At 41.5% G+C, this 25,094-nt stretch overlaps 1 protein-coding gene across 1 annotated transcript; it reads right to left on the bottom strand.

Moving 5' to 3' along the window:
- Window positions 1-419: 419 nt before the first annotated feature.
- Window positions 420-25,094, bottom strand: ASB9 (ankyrin repeat and SOCS box containing 9). Its single transcript, XM_045538086.1, has 7 exons — window positions 24,756-25,094; window positions 15,831-15,910; window positions 9,553-9,660; window positions 7,421-7,571; window positions 5,881-6,015; window positions 4,198-4,389; window positions 420-675 (listed from the first exon to the last, which is right to left on the bottom strand). The coding sequence occupies exons 1-7, from the start codon at window positions 24,847-24,849 to the stop codon at window positions 551-553; spliced, it is 885 nt and encodes a 294-aa protein (XP_045394042.1). The 5' UTR covers window positions 24,850-25,094; the 3' UTR covers window positions 420-550.

Here is a 25,094-nt window from a genome sequence, read left to right as displayed (position 1 = left end):
AATAGCCACATGAGGCCAGGGCATGGTTTCTCAACCTGGGCACTACACTACATTTTGGACTGGATAATTCTTTTTGTGAGGGGCTGTCCTGTGCGTTGTAGGATGTTGTACAGAAGCCCTGGCCTCCACCCACTAGATGCCAGTCAGTTATGATGATCAAAATGTTTCCAGGTATTGTTGAACATCCCTGGGTGGCAAAACTGCCCCTGGTTGAGAACCATTGGACTAGTAGCTACTGTACTGGGTAGGGTTGGTGTGAGGGCTAAATTAGATGATGCATAAAGCATTCCTTGTTTAGTGTTTGGCATGGGGTAGATGTTCAAAACAATAGTTGTTATTTTAGACACTCTCTTCCCAGCAGGGAGCAAAAAAGTCTTCATGCCTTCTAATTAATAATACAAAAGTACCCAGTGAGCTTCTATTAAAAATAAAAATCTAAATGAAAAAAAACTAGCCAAACTCTGTAAACCCAATTTTATTTGAAAATTCCAGTGGCCACAACACTCAGTAATGTTTTCCTGTTGTTTGTGAATCCATTCCCTTGGTACATTTAAAGATGTAGGAGAAACTGTTTCAGATCCTCCGGGAGAACGAGTCCAGTTATCTTATGATGCTGCCGGATTCCAAAGCACTTCCGAATTCGAAGGCGGCATAACTGCAACAAAGAAGGGGGCCCTGGAGAAAGATCACAAGACAAAGCACACATTGGTGTCACTGATAGAAGACTGCTTCTCCTTTTTTTTTTTTAAGCATACAAGATATCACATTGTTATAAGGAAATAATATGGTACTGTTTAAGACCATTTTCTGGTTTTTTTGTAGGAGGCATTTTTAGGTCATTTTCCCTCTTTTCTGGCATCTAATTGAAATGAGCTTGTTAGGTTTTAATTTAGAACAGGGTGAAAGAAATTTAAAGCTTAGCGTCACTAATGAAGGCTTCAGAAAGCTAACTTGGGAATTACACAGCTACACAAAAATTCCAATAATGAAAATAACATTCATGTTGAATGGTGTTCTTGTCTTTTACCCTACAAAATAAAGGCATATTTCCAGATGCAAACACTTTTATTTTATAATTTGAGCAATTTTAAGGTCTTCAAATGTAATGAGTCATCAGTGTATTTTATTTTAAGGCATGTTTGTTTTTATACTCTGTATTCAGAGCTATCCCAATGCTTCAGCTCAGAGGTGAAACATGATCTAGCACAAGTCTTGCATGGGGAACAACCAAGAATTTACCTTTCAGGACGGTGGTTCTCAACTGGGGGAAGGTGAGGTGGGGGCAGAAGTAGGAGGAGATATTTTGCCCCCAGGGCACATTTGGCAATGTCTGGAGACATTTTGGGGTTGTCACAAGTTGGGGGGAGGGTGACACGCATCTCATGGGAGAGGACAGGCATGCTGCTTGACACCTTACATTACACAGGACACTCCCGAACTGGCCCAGTATGTCAATAATGCTGGGGTTGAGAAACACTGTCATAGGGTAAAAGGATGGGGAATGATTTTCCAACCACTCTCCCTGTGCCAGATTGTAATGGGAATTCTATTTTGGTTACTGAAAAAAAAAAAAAAGGGAAAGCAAAACCGTATACCCTCAAGAATTCCATAAAGCAGAGGCCCTCAATCCAGGCTGCACTTCAGGGTCCCCTGGGGTGGGGACACATTAAACTACATAATGCTGGGCCCCACCCCAAAGAGGTTACTTTGATTATTGTTGGGTAAAGCCTGAACTTCTGGGTTTTTTTAAAGGCATGTGCCCCAGGTCATTGGATTGTGCAGCCAGGGGGTTAAGAACACAACAGAAAGGATACTGGGGCCTCTACTTCCTATGGCATCGCCACATGCAACAGGATAACCCGAATTATGTAACTCTCAGGTGATAGAGAACATGGAGAGGTGGAAATAGATACAAATACAATAAAATAAATACATGCAATATTTTCAATCAGGCCCTAACAGAAGGGCCCTGTAGGAGTAAGGCATCTCCCAGATTATGTCCAGTGTACTCAAAGCATAGATTAATGAACTGCAAAAAGTACACTGGGGGGAAACTGAACTTAATCTAACCTCACTAAGGAATGTTGAAGGATGTGACTAATCATCTGTGCTAGATACACTGTCAGGGGCAACCGTAGGAGGTACTGATAAAGCATTATGAAGAATAAGACCTCAGAGCAAGCCCGATAGAGAATTATGAAAAGCAGGATGTCAGAGCAAGCTCAGTGTAACTACTGATGGCAACAGAATAGCTGCTGTTTACTGCAAACAGGACAATGTACAACAACTGTAGCTTTAATTCCAGAAAAACAGAGCTGGAACCCCACTACAGCTTTGTAGTCGCTTGCTGGCACCTGCAAACATTCACGGGCTTGGCTTTGCTCAATAATAAAATCAGCTAATTGCATATTAATGAATTGGCATATTCCTTTGGGCCTTGATTTCTTTTTTTCCCCCAGCAACACCCACGATGCTTTCACAAGGCCAAAGCTCAGTCGTGGGGGAGGGGAGTGACGCCAGGGCTGCCGCCGTGCTAGGCTGAGTCATTTTGAGTTTTCACTATGTGCCATGAGGAAACACTGTGTTAGATGTTTATCAAGCCGGGTTGGGCGGTAATAGTCTTGAAATCCTTTCTCCGTCCCTACAAAGAAGGGAAAAGCCCACCTTTCCTAACACCTATGTAAAGCTCAGCTCAGAACATGTTTGGGTTTTACCTAACATTCTCCTGTCGCCGCAGCATTAAAAGAGGACGGTAATTTAATGAATTCCCTCCCCCAGGTAGAGAGAAACAGGTGAACAGAAGCAGATGATTGGTGTTGGGTGAAACCCACCCATGTTCTGAAGTGGATATATACACCCTACATTATGACTTTAGGGGGATCTGAGGCACTTTTGCCTTTGTGGATCCCTTTCCCAATAAAAAATATTAAAAATTGTATTTTACAACTGTGTTGATATAAACATGAATATAATCCAAGTTGAGTTTTGTTTTTCGTTCTGAATGTAAAAGAAATTAAGACATTTCCGTGGGCCCCGAGGCACTGTTCCATCTATGCCTGATGAAGAACTCGGCCCTGTATATATACATAGACTTTTTTGAAAACAAGAAATCATTAAAATGCAAGTAAAATTGTCCAGTGATTATCCCATTGGTTAACATAAAGGGGTCTCTACCGGACTGTTTCTTGTGCCTGGGGTTAATCTTTCTTTGCCTGACCAGCTAGTGCTCAAGAGTGCAGGCCATGTCTGGCATGCCCCAGGCAGGGGCTTGGCTGCAAGGACCCTGGGGTAGTGGGAGGAGGAGGAAGATGGATTGCTGGGCCCACTTGACAGTTCTGCCCAGAGTCAGCCCTACTTCTCAGCGTATGGGAAAAAGTAACCAGATTAGGTGACATCAGAAACCTTCTGGCAGGAAGGCCTACTTCAAAGTCCCACAACCCCTAAAACCTGACAACAGTCCACACTCCCGTCAGGAAGTAGGGACTCAGCTGGCTGCCCAATTGCCTCTAGGGCAATTACGATTGCCATCAGGTGTCTCCCCAGCCTGAGGGGTCTTTGCTCTTCAGCCCCGTCCGTCCCGGACCCCAAAGCCCAGGGAAGTACCCCTACTCCCATACACACCACTCCAGCATGATGTTCAGTTGTTTGGGTAAGGAGTGTCAGTTCTTATTTGTGCAGGAGTGTAGACTTTTCATTGGCTAACTTACAATAGTATTATAAATGTCTCTGGATTGGTGTGATTTATCAAAGAAATATCCTAGCTGCATTTTAAGCCCAGAAACCAAATGTCCAGTAGTTTGGCCCATCTGCAGAGCAGTAAGATATCCTCGGGCATGATATAACCCCAAGGAGTCCTCTGCTGAATCATTCTAAAGCATGTTTTAGATCATTTTAGTATTAAAATTTTGAAACAATGTATTAACTTTTTAAAAACTGGCTTACTCCATATGCGAATATTAGATCATCCCAAACAGCCTGTCCCCAACATGCCAAACAGCAGGATGGTTATCTACTATAATACATAATTAGGACTGTACCTCACCGAATGCTAAATTATCTCAACTTCCCGCGATTTGGTGATGGCAGAGAATCATCTCTTATAGGACTGGAAGTGAGAACTCGGTAAGTACCTGCCTCCCACTAGAGCCGGAAGGAGTCTCTATGACTAGGGCTTAGGTTCGGGCAAAGGAGAAGCACCTTCTCTCTGCAAGAAGAGCTGGGCCAGGGGGCTCTCCTGAGGCACCAGCTCCACAGGACATTTGCCTTCGGCATTCTTGGCCTGGGTGTCTGCTCCAAAGTCCATGAGCAGGCCGGCCAGCTCCCCACTGCACGTCTTGGCCACTGCATGAAGAGGAGAATCCAGACCTCTGCCTTGGTTCACACTTGCTCCTAAGTAGTCACAAGAACAAAAGAGAGTCAGCCAAGGCGCAGAGGCCAACCATCCCCCTTTCTCAAGGCACTGAGCCTCAAAATTCCCTCACAAAGGGGCTCCCGTAGCAAGCATGGCAATTCTGAGAAAACAGGAGGTGGTGTGTGATTCCATTTCATGATATGGGGGAAACCCCATTTGGCAATGTGACTGAATGTACGGCATGAGCCATATAGCGTATTAAATTAAAAACTTGCCTTTGAGCACTATACATAAGCCTGATGCATACAAGAAAACTAGTGACATGATGGCTACACATTCATTATTAATGGAGCCTAAATATTAGTCAGTATAGCCCAAGAGTGAGGCTGGATGGTGACATCCTGTCCACACCAAGCAGACCAAGTTCACAAGCTGAGCAGCCACTATGGGATTGAAAACCTGGGACTTGAGACTGTGTGATTTGGACTGTGAAAAGCAACCAGCTTACAGGGGCATCTCCTAGATTCGGGTTGTCAATCCCAAGATCACGGGGAAGGTTGGAAAGTTCTCCTCTTCAGTAGTAAGGTGGGTTTCTGGGACCATCCCCATCCAATTCCATCCCTACACTCTTAACAAATCCCCACCCCAGCCCAGATCCTGGCTCTCACTGTGATATGTGGGGACATGTGGCTCTGCCTGGGCTGCTGTCCCTCTAGTAAAATGAGAATCTGTGTCCAGTCAACAAATGTTAACTGAGTTGGTCTTGTATTGTTCTTGACAATGTCAAACATGGCCCTTTCCTGGCTAGGAGCTTAAAATCTATCTAGGGTGGTGGTGGTGGGGGGAGAGAGAGATTGACTGAGGGGGTGAAGAATGAATCTCTTAATTCATAGCAATGGCTGCCAAATGAGTAGAAGGCAATAAGGATTATGACAATATTCAGTAGCAGGAGATATTACTGAATTCTTAAAGAATAAATAGAACTCAGGTAATTAAAGAGGTAATGAAATGGTGTTCCAGGTGTTGAAATGGGGTCTGAACAAGAACAGGGAGGTAAAAAGGAATAATGGTACATAGGCCTTTTCAAGCATAGTACAATATTTACAATGGGCTAAAAATGAGTCAAGTTCAATTTCTAAATTAAAGAGAACTGGTGAAGAAGGTCCCAAATATAAGATTCAACCCTGATCCAGCAGCTTTGCAAGTTATGCAGGGCCTAATAACATGATTGGCCAGAGGGAGGGAGGCAGAGGGAAGGCAGGCAAAACTAATCATCACTGAGGACCACCTGGGAGGAGGTATCATCATCATCATCATCATCATCATCATCATCACCCTCATTACAAGTGAGAGAACTGAAGTTCAAACAGTGTGAAATAATTCCTCATGGGAACAGCATCAGTATGAACTCTGATCTTGTCCAACACCATTGCCCACACGCATTCCTCTGCTACAACAGGAAGATCTTTAAAATACATTTAATTCACTTTTCATTTTATTTCTTTGCTTTGGTTTGCTTTCTGTTTTACCTGACTCCAGAAGCATTTTGGCACAGGCTATCTGCTGGTTTTCACAAGCCAAATAGAGCGGAGTGCCCAGGTGGCTGATGTTATGGTCAATGTTGCTCCCATGAGCTATAAGGGACTCGACACACTCCACATGGCCTGCAGCCAAAAGCAGGAGAACAATAGTTACAGCACAAGTTCCCTGAGCTAGGGAAACAGCACCACCCCCATTTTTTGCTTGTTTAAATTTGCCAGAAACTCATGCAAGGGACCAAAAGCTATTTCCTTTACTTAGTATCAGGAATGATTTTAAACACTGCCATCAGTTAATGGGTTGACTACAAGATATGATCTGCAACGATGGGTGAAACCCCACTTGAGTTTACTAGCCACAGTAAGAAACCAGCAAGCACTCACCTTTTTCAATTGTTTGTGGCTTTGTAGTTAGTCTGAATACAGAAACTGAAGTGAGAGTTGGGGAGAGTTATGGAGGAACAGGGCCTGAAGGTGGCCCTGAAGAAGAAAGAGCACAGTGTGTGCCACAGGACAGGGAAGGAAAGTTACAGCCTCACCAAAGGCAGGACTGGGAGAAACAGGCCACAGTGGGCACAGGGAAGGCTCAGAAGCAGCTGCCAAATCCAACATGAACAGGGCCCAGTCTGGCAAACTAGTAGAAAGCTGAATCCCTCTTCCTTGGTCCAGAATGTTATACTTCGACATTGCTCCTTTATGCTTCTCTTGATACACCATTTTAATTCTATGCATCCAGTGAATTTGATGAGTTAATATGGTATGTTCTCAATAAATAAATATCAATGCTTTGGGAGATAATTATAATATGGGTTGGTCCAGTCAAATGGAAAATCAATCTGTGAAAACCACTGGGGAAATATTAATAGAACCCCCTTGAGCAAGGTATGGCCATTATGATGATGGTGATAAACATCAAAGAAAAGCAAAACTTGCAATTTTATTTTTTTGTCTCAGAGTTAAGAATATCAAGAAAACTGGCTTTACAAGAAGAATTATCCCAAACTGTATAAAGCATCTTTAGAGTTCCAAACACTGGAAGTTTGTTTCCCTTGGCAAACCTACGTGGCACTGAGACAATATTCTTTAAAGCCCCTAAATAGAATAATGTAATTTGTTTTATAAAATAACTTCATTTGTATAAGGTCATGGGTATAACAATATATTCTACAAATACTGATGGATAGTTTGCTATGTGCCAGGCCCCTGTTCCAGGAAATGTAGTGATGAACAACATTCCAAATGTTCTAGAAGGGAGGCTCTCAAACTTACTGTGCATCAGAATCAGCTGGAGGGCTTGTTAAACAAAACACAGACAACTGGGCCCCACCCTCAGGGTTACTGATTCAATGGGGCTGGAGCAGGGCCCAAGAATCTGCATTTGCAGTAGAGGTCCTGTCGATGCTTCTAGTCCTAGGACCCCACTTTGAGAACTACTGGTCTAAAATATGACTCCTCTTCTTCCCTCTTTCTTTCAACAGTAAGAAGTCCCTTGAAGGAGTGGGTGGAAAACTTAAATTCTGAACATATTTACCTCTCTTAGCAGCTTCATGGATGGGGGATGCCAGATCACTCTCAGAGTGGGGGGTGGCTCCATGCTGCAGAAGCACATTCACACAGTCCTGGCTGCCGCTGACACAGGCGTTAAACAAGGGAGTGTGCCAGTCTGTTGTCATGCCATTCACCTGGGGAAAAAAGCTCCAGGATGAAGACAGGCAGGGGGGTGTTTGGGGTTCAACTGTAGGGTCAACCACTTTCAAGATGTTACTTAACTTCTCTGAGCCTTAAATTACACAGCTATAAAACGGAGAGAAAAATACCAAATTCCACAAGGTTGTTGTGAAAACTGAATGAGGTGGTGAATACAAGGACATACTGAATGTTCCATCTCCTCCATGCCTTCCCCAGGAACTTGAACTTTGAAACTAGTCAGGATAATTTCAACAGCTTACAAACTAATCTCCTTATTTTAACTTACTTCCTAGACTCATCCCACACCAACTCAGCTTCCTCACAGCCACAAGAGCAATCTTCTAAAATTATCAAAGTATAATTTTTTTAATTAAAAACATGACTTTCATACAAATATAGAGTTAACACATGCCAGAGATTTTATTCAATTCATTTATTAATGAGGGAATCATAAGATGGTAAGGCTGGCTCAAAGGAGAGTTTAAATATTCAATGGACTGCTGAAATATCTTTGCTAATAGATACAAAATTGGTTAATGTCCTATAGGGCCATAAAACTATAATATTTGGAGCTCAATTTTCTAAGGTTGGAAGTCAGAAATTTACAAGTTAATGTCTAACTCACAGTGCTAGGATTATAATTGAATAATAAGTAGCAAAGCCAATGCAGACTCATTCTTCTATATCACTAAATAATTCTTTGGTGAATCTGTTAAGCAATGACATTGTGCAGACAATGAATTCATTCTCACACTCTACTTCCAAGCAAAGCCAGGACTAAAGCGAGGCACAAAGACACCCAGGGTGCAAAATTTAAAGAGATGCTTACTCTCAGGGTCACACAAATGCTGCAAGATCCTGAGAGTGAGCACCTCTTTAAAGTTTTCACCCTAGGTGCCCTCTCTTGCTTCAATTTGGCCCTGGCCCTGTTTCCAACTTTTAAAAAAATTTCTTTAACCCAAATATAAATCTGATGATGCGCTCACTTCTGGCTCTTTACTGATCTTAGGACAAAGTCCATTTTCTTGAAATAGACAATAAGGTTGCTTGTGTTCTGAACCCTCTCACTCATTCTACTCTCCTTCCATAAAGAATGACCTTGAAGTCACAACGATTTGCTCACTTTCACTTCTAGGAATATGCATTTGTTGTTCTCAGCAGTGGGAAGCTCATAATTTCCTCCAACCCACCATACAGCTGTCTAACACCAGCAGGTCTTTTAGGTTGCTGCTTAGACACCATTTCCTGTAGGCAGCCTCTTTTGTCTCCCTCTCTCCCCATCAGAAATAGATGGGTTAGGAACACTTCCATGTACTCTCAACAGCCCCCTTAGCATGAATACTTAATACACTGTGGTAGTTTGCAAAAATGGCCACAGATTCTTTCTATCCCAGTATGCATATCCCTTTGCAGTGTGGCTCTGCAATTGCTCCCATCACAAGATGGAGATTATTTTTCCAATCCTTGAATCTGGTGTGCCCATGTTACTTCCTTTGGCCAATGGGACAGTAACAAATGTGATGCATACAAGCAGGGAGCTTTCCCTCTTTTGCTGCTCTTGCAATCCCTGCTACCATGTGAACAAGTCCCGGCTGCCTGCTAAAGGATGAGGGACCACATAGAAATATTCTGTCTCTCCAGACATCCTAGCCATTCCAGCCAAAAATTGTGTGCTTTCCACAATATTTCACGACCTTCCAACCATAGCAATGAAAGCAGAAGTCTAAGAGCTATTCATTAGTAGTGTGTGATAAAGAAAATGATATAGACTGTAAGCATGACTTCCTGGCTAAAAATCCAGTATTTCATCTATCACTAAAGCAAACGAGTTTGATGGACATATTACTCTTGAACAAAACAACCCTCTTCGTATTTCAAATCAGACTAATCAAAAGTGCTGGAAATTATTCAGAAGGAATACAAACAGTCATTTCTTATGTTTGCTTTCTAAGATATTATTTGAGCTTCACTTACCTTAGCTCCATGCTTTAATAAAATGTTTGCACAAGAGAGATGACCTCCAAGACAGGCTTCATGGAGTGGGGAAACATGATCTGCTGTGACGAGGTTCACAGGCCACCCCTGAAGGAGGGGAAATGGGCATAGTAAGGGGTACAGAGCCACAGGGCCTTGGGATTGGTTTGCAGCCACAATTCCAGCACTATGACAATTCTTCTAAAAGTTAACTGGCTCAATGTCAGACAGATCACTAAGGTGTTGACAGTGATATAAAAAAGAAAAAGAACTGTCACACATTGCTGGTGAGCAAAATGGTACGACCACTCACGCAAACAGTTTGGCAGTATCTATTAGAGTTGACAATATACATGCCTACGTCCCAGCATTGTGACTCTTAGGTATATGCACTCAAGATAGATACACCTAGATAAATATACAAGAATATTCACAGCACCATTGGTCATGACAGCCAAAGACTGCAAACAACACAAATGCCCATCAACAGTTGACTAAATTAATAAATTTTTATATAATCATTCAGTGGAACGTTACACTGAACAACTACAAGGATGATGCTTGCAAAATAATGTTGAGCAAAAGAAGCAAGATCCATAATAATACATGTTGAATGGCTACTACATCAATATAAAGTTCAAAATTAGGCAAAACTAACCTATATTGTTTCAGAATACATACACAGAAAGTAAAACTTTCAAGAAAAACAAGGAAGTCCAGATCGTGGTTACTTCCATGGAAGAGAGACAGGATTGTGCTCTGGCACAGTGGGGTGGGGTGGGAGGTGGTGCTTTGGAGGCGCCAGTGATGTGCCATCTTTCCAATTCATGACCTGAAGGGCAGTCACATGGCAACGTTATCATGATCACTATTTGTTAAATTATACATGTGTGTTTAAGTTCTTTTGTTAAATGTTTGTTTATGATTTTTTCTCAATTAAATTTTTTTAAAAGTTAGCCTGGCCCAAATTACTAACTTTAACAAACAATTGTTAAATCTTACCAAATCAATAAGTGGATCTTTCCTGTGGGACAATTACATGGAAATTTTGAAACTCCAAGGGAATGGAAAGATACTACGTTTACCTTTTAGGAAGCCTAAATGTACTTTATTACTTTAGGAAATGAAAATGTATCTGCCAACTAATAAAATTGTTCTTTAAAAAATATAAGTATTTAGTAATACACAGGATTTGACAATGTGTATAGTAAAAATAGCAGTTATACCCAATTTTTTTTCTCAAAAGAAAATAAAACTCTTTTCCTGACATTTAATCTTTTCCATTGGCCTTCCTAGTTCTGTCTCAGTTTTGACAAGGGGATCAGCAAACTACAGCCCATGAGCTAAATCCAGCCCACAACCTATTTTTGTATAGCACAGTAGTTAAGAATGGTTTTTCCATTTTAAATGGTTGGAAAGAAATCAAAAGAATATTTTTTCTGACATACGACAATTATATGAAATTCAAATTTCAGAATCTGTAAACAAAGTTTTATCAGAACACAGCCATGCCCATTCATTTACATATGGCTTTTATGCTACAACGGCAGAGTTGTGAGTTGCAACAGAGACTGTATGGTTTGCAAAGCCCAAAATATTTATTATCTGGTCCTTTACAGAAAAAAAATTTGCCAACTCTGTTCTTGATCAAAAAGAAAGCTTATATCATTTCTTCCTATACTATTCATACCTAAAACTTGAATGTGCAATTGAGAGAAGAAAATACTGTATTTTGTCACATAGTCATCACACTTTTAAAAAGTAGCTTTGTCAATGGAACAAGAGGAGTGTGACTGTCACATAAAGCAAACATCACGTGAGGGTATCAGACACAAGTGGTTGGAAGACAGGCCCTGACACACAACTTGGGCAAAAGACAACCACAGGAAGCATGACCCATAAGTAAAGGTTCCAAATTGGTGAGTACAGCAAAGCAAGTGAGCAGTGACCATGGGGCCATAGCACCTCCAGAACTATAGAGGTTCCCCCAACCAACTATTGTGTACAATTCAAAAGAAGATGCCTTCCAACTCCACCCAGCCCAGTGTGCCCACTTTGACATAGAGCTTTGCCTAGCACTTATTGGTAGTGACAAATATGCAACTAAGAATGATGAGAGAAAAAATAAAATGAGCTTTAACTTGCCTGGCTTGCATGTCTCTGACCTGTGAACTCCCCATAATTCCTATCTCTGACATTGAAACCTTATGTAACCCCTCCCCTTGAGGGAGAGCTGGACCCAGAGATTTGCTTCTAATGAAGAAAACATGCAAATGTGACAGGAAGTTACTTCCATGACTAGGTTACAAAATACTTTCATCTTGTTCTCTCTCTCTTGCCCTCTCACTTGTTGGCTTACCTACCCTGATGAGATCCATGACAAGAGACTGATGGTGGCCTTTGCCTAACAGCCAGCCAGGAACTGAAGCCTTCAGTCAACAGTCCAGGAGAAATTGAATCTTGCCAACAGACACCTAAATGAGCCTGCATGCGGGTCCACTCTTAGTCAAGCCTAAAGATGACTGCAGCTCTGGCCCACACCTTAATTACAGACTCACCAGAGTCCCTGACCCAGCAAAATTGTGTCTAAATTCCTGACTCACAGACACTGTGAGCTGATTTGTTACACAGCAAGAGATGACTAATATAGGGCCAAAGTATTGGGTGACCCTCCATAGACAGACAAAGAAAGTCCCAAGGTAGAGGGGCAATTACATTCCCACTCTAGAAACTTTGGGTCCGGAGAAGCAAGAAAATATCTGAAAGGCTGGTCTTGGGGTCCATCAACCTCTGGGAAAATATGTTCTCCAGGAGAAGGATCATGAGCCCAATCCAAGCAGAACACCAAAAGGGCTCCAGGAGAGGCTCCACAACACCCCCAACCCCCTCACTCCTGGAACACATTACCCTTAATGGGGAAACTGGGTACAATAGAAGTTCTTTTTCTGGAGGCATGTCAATTAAGAGCATGGTCAGTTTAATTAATGACTCAGTAATATACTGGACCCTTTCTCCCTAGAAGAGTCGTCTAGAATCATTCCAATAAATTGCCTCACTCACCATCACTCTGGACACACATTCTTCTACTTTTGTGAGCACTTATGAGTCAGGCCCCTAATCATTTTGTCCTTTTGACTTTTACCTTCTGATGGCAAGCTCACGTGTTTTGAGATATCCAGTCATTCTAGGCATACACCTGAGTACACAGGAGCTCCAATCCAGAGCCTTTTTTTAGTGGGCCTGGGAAGAGGTTCTGAGAGACTCACCATAATCACCTTGTAAACGAGCCTCCAATGCCCTTCAGTGTGTTGCCATCCCAGCTCTGCTGTTTGAAGGGAGGGAAGAGACTGTAGCCTCCCACCCTTCACAGCTTGAAATCACATTTGTACCCAATGAACGCTCAATAAATGTTTACTGACCCCCTGGCTCATGAAGAGTTTGAGTTACTCCTTCACAAGTACCACCCATGGACTTTACAATGTGGCATCTGCTATTTTATTAAATATTTTATCATTGACATTATTATTTTATTGGAGGCATTCCTTCAAAGATTTCAAATCTTTTTTCCCCTCTCAATGCTCTATATTTGTCCAATGTCCTCCACTCACACTGCAAGAATATACAAGGAATTCACAGCAAATGTTAACTGCGTTTTTCTCTGTGCAACAGATTGTGAGATGAAAGAAAACTGCCCTTTGAAGGAATTATTTATTAGGTATTCTGTTATTATAAATGTACTTCTCCAGCCATGACTGCCATTTTTAAACCAGCATTTAGGTATTTATACATAAATCTAGGTAAATGAAATGCAACAAAAATTATTCACAGCACAAAAAAAAAGTTGTTAATATGCACATTACAAAGAGGTTCTTTCTGAAAATTTAGGAACTTACAGTTCATCATCAAGGTATAGTTCTACCTTAAATGAACTGTGGTGATTTATCTAAATTATTGACAAGTCTGAGTCATACAATATCATAAGGTAATTTTTTTTCATAAAAATCATTTTAATTGTTGCTAAGTCTTTGAAGCAAGGGAAGCATTTATTAATAACCTTGAATGCATCTTTTTTATTATTTTATAAGGTAATTTTTAACTCATTATTTCACATAGCATCCAGTCCGCAGTGGGTTCTTAGTAAAAAAAGAATATTTTTTGAATGGATTATCTTTAATTTTTCTATTATCAATTGTCACCTAATCTCAGTTGACAAAATGTATTTTCTTGATCCTTGACTTTGGAGATGGTCATGTGACTTGCTTCAACCAATGGGATGTTAGTAGAGGTGACATAAGCCAAGATTGGATGTATTCCTGCATGATTGGGCTCGTCCTGCTGGAGCCTTTTGCTATGAGAAGAAAATTCCTCAGGTGCCAGTGGTCCAAGGAGGAAAGAGATGTGCAGCAGAGCTTCATCCAACTCACAGCTTGGAGCAAGCCCAGCCAAGCCCAGCATACATCAATTGACCCAAACACTCATTAGCAAGAGACAATGGTTATTGTATCATGCCACTGAGTTTTGGGGTGGTCTGTTACTGAGTTTTGGGGTGGACTGATACAGATAGGTATTAGAATGATCATTTTATGAACACAGAAATTGAGGTTCTGAGAAGACATGCAAATAATGTGACAGAGCTTGAATAAAGACATGGTGCTAGCTGATGTTCAGTGAACATGTAAATACTGAATATTAATGAATATTTGTCCAATTTAACCAGTGATATATAAAGCTGCAATGATCATTTTTCATCCTATCAAAATAGGAAACATTTTTTATTTTATCTGAGAAGCAGCCTAACTTCTTTTAGCTAAAGTTATGTGTTATAATCTATTTATAATTGCTGCTACCAAAACCAGCTTAAGATAGTGGTTTAGGGTAGTATGAAATTTTTCTTTAGAAACTATTTTATTATAGGAAGGGTTATTAATTGGATTTTTTAAAAGCACATCTATTTTCACTAACCTATACCTGAAATTTAGCATGTCCTTCAGTTATGAATGTAGACAACAAGCCACAGTAGTAATAGCAGTGTATAGGACTATCACCTATAGAAATCACAGATTTTTTTTATTGCATTACAATTGTTGCAGATATCTAGAATATCTCAAAATATATGCTCATCCTACTTAGAAATTATGGTAGTTATTAGAATCACCACTACATCTTCTTATTCAATGAATTAATTAAGGAGTCCATATACTATTATGTCACACATTTGTTTGCATATTTTGATGTTTCTTTTATATTGCATTTTATACATTTAAAACATTACTCTGAGAAGAGTAGACTTTGTCAGAATGCCAAAGGAATCCATGGTACAGAAAGGGATGGGACCCTCTAATTTAAAAGATCTCTAGTCTTTTGAGAGAATAGAACTTTCTGAACAAAAACTTTATTAGGACTTTGAATGGTGATTTAAAATGCTTTCTTTTTTATAATTTTTTTTTCAGCATATTATGGGAGTACAAAAGTTTAGGTTACTTATATTACCCTTGCCCCCCTCCCCCGCACCCCCCCCAGATCAGAGCTTCAAGCGTGTCCATCCCCTAGACAGTGCACATCACACTCATGTCTTTGCTTGGGTTCCAAATAATTTCAAACCAGCAAAACTCAAATCAATGTGTACTTGAAATTACACCTGAGGAACACAGAAACTAAAATCAAGCTGTTCAGAGCCACTGTCAACCAGGGATTTAATAGAACTGAAAATGTCTTTGAAATTATGAGACTACATATTTAAAAAGACATTTTCAAGCATTTATTTTACATCAGGGGTTTTCAACCTCAACACTGCTGATATTTTGGGCTGGATAATTTTAGATGTGGACTGTCCTGTGCACTGTAGGATGTTTAGCAGCATCCTTGGTCTCTACCCACTAGATGCCATTATCACCCTCCCTCCTTCCACAATATGACAACCAAAAATGGCCCTAGACATTGTCAAATATCCCCTGAAGGGCAAAATTGCCCCAGTTGAGGACCACTGTTTTACATAATTTTCAAGAACAGTCTATTGAATGAAATGAAGGCAACTTGAATGCACTACTTGCCAGTTATTCATTCAACAGATATTTAATGTAATAAGTACTATGTGCCTATGTACTAGACTCTGATATTATTATACCAGCCTCCAAAGAAAGAAATGGTTACATAGGATGTGATTCAATTCATTTTGCTGAAGAAGAAATTTATATCTTATTATCAGTCTATGATTTTTTTCTCAGTGTGGTGTAACAATAGGATGTGCTTAACATTTACCATTATTTTCAAAAAGCTACCTGGCTGATGAGGTTCCTCAGAGAGAGCAGACGTCCGTGGACTGCAGCTTCATGCACAGGAGACCAATCAGACACAACATCTATAGGGAAAGGAAGGAATGGGTTACATCCTGTGAATGCACTTAGACCCCAAGGCTCATCCCAGCCCATCAGTAAGAGCCTAACAGGTCCTGGATGGAGACATTGGAGTCATTCAACCAAATTTCCGATCAGGGCTTCAGCACCTCCCCCTTCTGTTGACGTTTCTTGTGCACAGTTTATTTGAAATGTCTGGATAGCTCATGAAATAACTATGGCCAGTACTCAAACTGAGAACAAAAGAGGTAGAATGAGGATGACAGATAGATTACTGTACTTCTATTTACACACTGGTTTCAAAAGCAAATGGCCCCATTTAGTTGAGGGAGAGCTTCACTAATTACCAGCATTAGTGTGTTAAGCTGTGGTTGCCAGTCTAGTTTCCTGCATGAAATACAAACTTTGGCATCTCAGCAAACAGTGCCATATACTAATAGCGGTAATCATGTAATTACATACTCCATTAGGTTTGAAATCAAATCTAAACAGAACCATACCTATTTATACATTACCTGCTGTTCTGATATTAAGTGCAAATCAGAGTTCTGTCTGACCTTGAAACAGGGACATTATTTACCTTTGAAGCCATCATGCCGGTGTGGTTAGGAAAAAACTCTGAATTCAGACCCCTTTGATCTCTTCTGAACTGTGGGCCCCTGGAAAGGCCCTGAGCCTGTTTCCTTCTCTGTAAGGTGAGGATAGCATTATATAGGTTGAGTATCCTTGATCTAAACATCCAAAATCTGAAATGCTCAAAAATCTGAAACTTTTTAGCACCAACATGACACTACAAGTACCAAATTCCACACCTGACCTCATGTGACAGGTGACAGTCAAAACACAGTCAAAACTTTGTTTCATGCACAAAACTATTTAGGCTATATGTATAAGGTGTATGTGAAACAAATATATTTTGTATACTTGGATTCTCTCTCCACGATAAGTCATTAGGTAGTATATGCAAATGCTCTAAAATCTGAAAAAAAATCTGAAACACTTCTCGTCCCAAGCATTTTGGACAAGGGATTCTCAACCTGAACTTAACCATGGCTCAATACATATTAGGTACTGTTATTATCCTGCCCTAACACTAAACAAAGAGTCTTTATTACACCCCATAACCATTGCTATTCAAAATAGCAAATGTATTCCACAATCATATACAAGGAATACAAATTCTCAGGAAAGAAGCATGCAAACTCAATCCCAACACATTAAGTGCTTTCCTCTCTCTTTATAATTGATGTAACTAAATGAAGCATAGACCTGATTTTTTCTCATCTTGAGCTGCATCTGATTTCCAGAACAAACAGACGCAGGAAGTCAGAGGAGGCTTGTCCAAGCTCGCTTCAGCTCCAGCTCTCTCTGCTTCTGTAAACACACTACAAACAAACAAGGTAGCATGGTCTGATACCAGTTATGTCTTACATGGGAGCTAATAGCTCCTAAAAGCTGAGAAGAGCTGGAGAACCAGGGTTACCTTGTAAACTGACTGAAAGGCCATGAAGAGGCAAGAGCGCTTTGTACTTAACATGTGTTGGCTGACGCCTGCCTGCCACCTGGAGCCATCAATGCCCTGGAAAGTCTGTCCCAGTGAGCAAACTGCCATCCTTCCAGATGGATTCACTGAGCATTGAGAATATAAAAGAAAGCTGAATGAGCCCGCCTACAAACTGCCCATGCAATGCTTTCCTTCTGGGGTCGCTGAGGTGATTAAGACAAGGCACCTTAAGTGAAATGGCTTTTGCTACCTCTAAAACGTTATGCTCAATAGATACTCATTGTCCTCACAGCATTCCCTGAGGTTCCTAATTCTCTCAGAAATAACAGTGCTGCTTCTAGGGCTTGGAGTCTAAAATCCAGACTGCAGATATGGAAAGACTGATCTCCAAATTAGAATTAAAAGGACAGCTAATTCCATCCTGTTGGTGCTGAGAATACAAAATACCATTCACACAAAATCTCCAGTGAGAACCAAGAGCCAAAACTCTAGAAAGGTTTTGAAAACCAGTTTTACACAGATTTGCAAATGTGCCCTAATGGATTGCCATATGTGTGACGATTAATCCATTTTTCCTTCTAAGTGCTCAGCTGCTAAAAAATAGCTGCCACATTCCTCAAGCTTTCTTAAAGCTACCTAAGATTATTAGAGTTGACAGCCTAAACAGTCCAGGCAGGTAAATTGGGCTCTAAATTTTAACTTTGCTCAGATTTCATAAAAATGATGCAATTATATTAACAGGTATAGAGAAAATGGGGTTTACTTTCTACTCATTCATCATGGAACCATTACTCCTTCTACTTGGGGCAAATAAAGAATTAGGTACTTCTCCAAGAGAGTAACAAAGGCTACCTAAGGTTTTGCACCTCTGCAGAATGTAGCAGAGACAGCCTGTGTCTTTGACAAGTACAGAGTGTTGTCCTGGTATACATAGTAAGGGTCTAACAATGCATATCTGTATCTAGCTAGCTAGCAAACAGCTACATTGAGATACAATTCACATACCATGTAACTCACCCATTTAAAGTGAACAATTCAATGGTTTTCAGTATATTCACAGAGTTGTGCAACCACTATCACAATCAGTTTTAGAACATTTTCATCACCCCAAAAAGAAACCCCATGCCCATTAGCATTCACTCTACATTTCTACTTCCCACACCCCCTGGCAACCACAGATCTACTTTCTGTCTCTATAGATTTGCCTACTCTGGACATTTCATATAAATGGAACTACACAATATATGGTGGTTTGTGAATGGCTTCTTTAATTTAGCATAATGTTTCAAACCTCATCGATGTTGTAGCACACATCAGTGCTTCATCTCTTTTTTGGACAAATAATGTCCATTGTGTAGATAGGCATTTTATTTATTCATTCATCAGCTGATGGAAATTTGTGTTGTTTCCACTTCTTGGCTATTACTAATAATGCTGCTACAAACATTCATGTGCACATTTCTCTTGTATATACACCTAAAAGTGGAATTGCTGTATGATATAACAGTCTTTTGAGATTATTTTCCAAAGTGGCTGCACCACTTTACAGTCCCATCAGCAATGTATGAGGTTTCCCCTTCTAACCTGAAGTCACTTCAGTCTAGGGTTTGTTAAGCCTGTCACAGTATGCCTCCTGCCCAGAAGAAAAACATGGGTCCTTGTAAAACCAAAATCCATCTCAAATTTGTACAAGGACTTTAGCCTCAGCAAGTCTCAGAACAATTGAGTGGTTATGTAAAAACTTCCAATAGCGATAATAGGTTAACATTTTTCTAAAATTTAGAAAGCATGGATTGTATATATATTGAATATGTACAGCCATGTAACTATTCTCGTTATATTAACAATGGCTGGATACTTTCTAGACAGCCATCATACACACACACACAAACACACACAGACACACATATATACACAGCTAGCAAGCACTGTTAATTTGCAATGGGCATTAGTTCACACATACTCTCTTAGCTCAGGAAAACACTGAAGACATGCACCTTGTAGGACCCAAATAGAGGTCTGCTTTGGAGGACCTGGGAAATGCTTCTCTATGGTTTTCCAGAGCCCACATCCCAAGGAGGCAATGAGCTATATACAACACATGTTCAATTAAACCCAAAAGCACCTGTCTTCCTATTAACTGAAAGCTGGAGAGAACAGAAAATAAGCAGGAAAGGGGACATGTTTTCCTATCAGAACATGGACGATGGTCACAGAAGACTATCTGATAGATGAAGGGTAGAATCAAGGTCACAATACCCTTTTCCACTGACCCCACCAAAGTCTTTGAAACTCAAGGGTCATTATCTGTGTATAAAACATTATCCAAGTCCTTAGCATATATTAAGGATTCTTTCCCAACACTTGTTCAGCCACGGTCTATTGGTTTTGCTGCCAAAAAAATAGATGCCAAATGAGGTCACATCCAGTAATGTAGCCCACAGTTAAAATGGGGCAGGGAGCTCTTGTAAGAAAATCACTCTACAAGTCCTCCAATTAGTGCCATTAAACTTAGCTTTTTAAGAAATTGTGCCTTTCTCATACCTGCAGCACATTAGAGAGGCTGCCATTTCATTTTTATTGCAACTTCTGGAACAATTTTTTAAATTTCCATTATTTCAGAAGAGATTTAAAATGCACTAATTGGTACATTCTGAAAGGAGCTATTAACAAAGTTCTGGGAGCCTTAGTGAATGCTAGGCAATAGCATAAGTCTATCCATCCTGGGAAACATTTTGCAAAGTCAAAGAGAGAAAAGAGAAGTTGGGTTGTTCTGAGGGGACAGGAACATTTGCCTTCAGTCTTTAGGACGTAAGGGTGGATTCAGTGGCATGCACCAACACTGGAGAGGATCTGGGTGCTGTGTTTACAATTATAGTGGACCTTGATTTCATTCCGGGACAAACAAAAAGAGGAGTAACAGAAACAGAGGCTCCCAGTCAGAAATAGGCAAACAGAAAGGCCCATTGAGGCAACTCTTGGGCAAATCAGGCCCGTCCACTGCAGTTCTTTCTCCACTTCCATCACCCATCCAGCCTCCCCTCCCCTCTCTCTCAATATGGAGCTGACTTCTCTAAAGGGACCTCACATTATCACCCATTTTCCCTGAACAGGCAGGTTTCCTCCAGAAAACTCAACCCTGCTAAAGTACCCCAATAGCTCAAAATCCACCATAAGAGAATAAAATCATTTCCTTTCAATATCTGTTCTTGCCTGTCTTCTGTTTAAATGTGAATACTCTACAATGTGGGCTCAATGTTGTGAGGACAGAAATATCTGTACAAGTGTGAGTCTGCAGGCAAAACCTTGAAGGGTAGACACTAAAAATGGGAACAGTGGTTCCTTGCTTGGTGGGATTATGGGTAGTTAGTTTATCCTTCAATGTAATTTCCAAAGTTTCTATGAGCAAGCATGAATTAGTTTCCTAGGGATGCCGTAACAAAGTATCACAAACTGGGTGGCTTAAAATAACAGAAATATATTGTCTCATAGTTCTAGAGGGTAAAAGTCTGAAATCAAGTTATCAGCAGGGCCATGTTCACTCCCAAGGCTCTAGGAAAGAATCCTTCCTTGTTTCTCCCAGTTTCTGGCAGGAGGCATCCATCCTCCTTGTTCCTTTGCTCGTATAGATGCTTCACTCCAATCTCTATCTGTGTCGTCACACAGCATTCGCCCTGTGTGTCTCCTCTCCTTTTCTTATAAAGACACTAGTCATGTTGGATTGAAGTCCCTCCTACTCCAGTAATGACCTCATCTTAACTAATTACATCCACAATGATCCTATTTCCAAATAATTTATGGTCACATTCTGAGGTACAGGAGGTTAGGACTTCAATACATCTTTTGAGAGGACAGGATTCAACTCATAGCAAGATACTTTCAGGGGGAAAAAAAAGACATTTTTTTCCTGCTCCTGGGACAGGAGAGTCAACGATTAAACAAGTCTCTATAAAGAGTCGCCCAGCTTCTTATACTGTCCTCCCTCCTCCAGAGGCAGAGAAAAGCCTGCAGGTGGAGGTGGGAGGAGCAAAGTTCCCCGAAATTATCCATACCTGGGCAATTTAGTCCCTCCGACCTGGCCTTGTGCATGGGACATGTTTCACCTCAGCTGAGTTTCTTGGCATGGCCATTTGGAAACAGCATTCTGCGTGTTCCACATTCCACACTTTGTGAAGGTCAAGATTTCAGAAGCGTAAACAAATGCAACCAGCTATAACTGAGGTTTTGCCCAAGGGACAGGACTGGTGCAAAGCAGAGAAAGAATAACTCAACTCCACTTGGGTAAGGGAGAGGGAGAAAGCCTAGGAGGACTTCATGGAGCAGTGTCCCAGCTGGGTATGGAAGGTGAATAGGAGTTTGCTAGTGAGATTCAGAGAAGGAGGTAAGAGAGCAGAGGTGTCCAGGCATATACCCTTGTGACTTCCACTTATTTGAAAACTTCTCTTCCCTTAGTCCCTGTGTGATGACAACATCCACAGTCCCTCTTTCTTGGTCTAACTCATTGGTCCTACTTCCTGGACTAGAGGCCTATCCCAGGGCTCCACCCTGGGCTCTCAGCTCTTAGCCATCAGACAGTTTCTCCTTTCCAAGGGTTTCAGCCACAGCCCCTCTGTAGAATGTCCTGAAGTCTCTGACTCCTAACCTGTAATTGTTTCCAAGCCTCAGCCCCATGTCATCATGCTGTCTACTGGGCATTGTCATTGGCACTTTTATGTCCAAAACAGAACTCCACCTCCTCCCTTCCTCACCCTGCTCCCAAGCCAACTCCCCTTCCCAACTTCCTTTTATCTAGCTCTCTTATCTGACATTAATTTAGGCTTGAAAACTTTACAATTTTGTCTGCCTTCTCTCCTTTAGGCCCAATATTCAATCAAGCAGCACAGCTTGCTTGATTTCTGTCCTTTGAAATTATCACCCTTTCTCTGTCATTTCCAAATTTCAACCCAAATGTACGCTTTATGTTTGGATCAGTGCAGTGGTTCTCAAAATGCGGTCCCCATCAGCATCACCTGGGAACTTGTTATGAATTCCGATTCCTAGGCCCCACCCCAGACCTACGACTTCATCAGAAGCTGCATCACCTGAATTTTAACAAGCCCTCCAGGTGATGTTGAGGCACATGAGAGTTTAAGAGCCAGTGGATTAGTGCGACAATCTCCCAAGATCCCACCATAATCTATCCTGACTGTAGCTACCACATTAATTTACTTACAGCCTTCTTTACTGCCAGATCTCTGCCCTGGAACCACTGATGGCTCCCAATTCCCTGCCCCAAGAAGTCTAAACTCCTCCACCTAGCTTTTTTTTTTTTTTTCCTTGAGACAGAGTCTCGCTGTGTTGCCTGGGCTAGAGTGAGTGCCATGGCGTCAGCCTAGCTCACAGCAACCTCAAACTCCTGGGCTCAAGCAATCCTCCTGCCTCACTCAGCCTCCCGAGTAGTTGGGACTACAGGCATGCGCCACCATGCCCAGCTAATTTTTTCTATATATATATTTTAGTTGGCCAGATAATTTCTTTCTATTTTTAGTAGAGACGGGGGTCTCACTCTTGCTGAGGCTGGTCTCGAACTCCTGACCTTGAGCAATCCACCCGCCTCGACCTCTCAGAGTGCTAGGATTACAGGCATGAGCCACCGCGCCCGGCCTCCTCCACCTAGCTTTTAAAGCTTCATCAGCCACTCTATCTCTCCAAACTTGTTCTCACTAGACTTCCTAAGATACTCTGATTTCAGCTGTAACATGTTCACTTTCTAAGCACCATACCTTTGAGTATAACACCTGCCCACCTCCATCCACTCATCCTGCCCCAACCAGGGTTGCATTAGGACCTTTAGAAACCCTGAACAGTGAAAAGTGGATGGTGCCTCTCTCCCACGTGGAAACTAAAGAAAACATAATATTGAGCTGTAAAATCATTGTGTGAAAGTCAGCCAAATTACCAATTCTTTCCCATGATTGGTTTGCTGCTTTAAAAACACGTTTATCGCCAGGCATGGTGGCTCGCGCCTGTAATCCTAGCACTCTGGGAGGCCGAGGCGGGCGGACTGTTTGAGCTCAGGAGTTCGAGACCAGCCTGAGCAAGAGCGAGACCTCGTCTCTACTAAAAAAAAAAAAAATAGAAAAGAAATTATACGGACAGCTAAAAACATATATATATATATATATATACATATATATATATATATATATATATAGAAAAAATTAGCCGGGCATGGTGGTGCATGCCTGTATTCCCAGCTACTCGGGAGGCTGAGGCAGGAGGATCGCTTGAGCCCAGGAGTTTGAGGTTGCTGTGAGCTAGGCTGACGCCACGGCACTCTAGCCCAGGCAACAGAGTGAGACTCTGTCTCAAAAAAAAAAAAAGAAAACAAACATGTTTATCAAATTCTTTGTAAAAAGTGATTTTTGGTGCCACTCTGCTTTGCTCAATATACCTACCAATTAATCTAGTTCTGCCTTTGTGGATCCAAATCCCACCCACCGTTTAGAACTCTGCTCATCTTATGAGAAAAATTGGGTAAATAAATGAATGAATGAGCAAGTTTGTCTGTTCAGTCAGAGGAAAGGAGTTTTATATGTTATTTCTTCTATTTTCCCCCTTTCAGCACCTGTACAGTAGATTAGTAAGTTCTAGCTGACTTTAGGGTCCCTGTTTACTGCCCCCAGATCGATAGATGTTGTGGACATCCTACCAAGGCACTGAATATAATAATCTCTCCACAAATGCCTAAAACCATTTGTCAGAATCCTTTCAGCCAGCAGACACCTGCTGAATGCTCACAAGAGTGTGACAGTGCCTGTATGCCTGGGACTCTGTATGTTAGCAAAAAGACACCACCTGACAGGTGAGAACCACACCTGTAAAACACTTCTCCAAAGTTGAAAAACAAAGTCTCTTTATAAAATGAATCAATCAGTGCTTACTGTTTGAACCTCATTTATAAACCAAGCCCCACCTAAATGCCAGATACCCAAGACCTTTCAACGAAAGGAATGTTTGAGCATTAAAAATTTTCCTATCTTTAAGAAACTTTCAAACCTCCAATTAACAAGTAATGCATTTGACCCACAAAGAATGATTCCTTGGAGCTGAAATTTTCACTGGAGAATAAGCTGCGCCAGTTGAATTTGTACTGTCTGTAGGATTCTGCAGATGGAGGGGGACACATTTTTAAACAACTGTGTAAAGGACATATACCAGCAAGCCGTGGACATCTGTCCAGTAACTGTCTCATGGACACACCTCGGGATGGAGCCGCTGAAATTGCCCAGTCCTCCTCTCTCTCCCCTCCTGAGCATGTTAGCCAACCTCCCCAGCACCCTGCTTCCAGCGCCCCTATGACTCACCACCTATCAATGGGTTTGAAAGGAGCCTGATGTCAGGAGAGTCTCCTGGCCCCCGGAGCTTGCTGCCATTCCTGCCCCCTTGTTCGCCATCCATGGTGCTCTCCTGGGCCAGCGAGCTGCACGCTCCACTTCAGTTGCTCAGGAAAGTCCAAATTCCATGCTCCCCCTGCTCCTGAAAAATTCCAGGTCTGTGGCTGGCTGAGCTGCACACGACCTGGGCAGACAGTCTGCAGCAGAGACCAGTACAGGCAGGGTAATCTGAGTACTACCTGTGGTCAGACAGGCGCGTGTGTCTGTCTGTCTCTCTCACTCTCTCTCTCTCTCTCTCTCTCTACCTAG

This window comes from Lemur catta, chromosome X, assembly GCF_020740605.2.
Source record: "Lemur catta isolate mLemCat1 chromosome X, mLemCat1.pri, whole genome shotgun sequence".
Taxonomy (NCBI): domain Eukaryota; kingdom Metazoa; phylum Chordata; class Mammalia; order Primates; family Lemuridae; genus Lemur; species Lemur catta.
The sequence above is the reverse complement of the archived record's forward strand: the minus strand, read 5'-3'. Positions and strand labels throughout refer to the sequence as shown.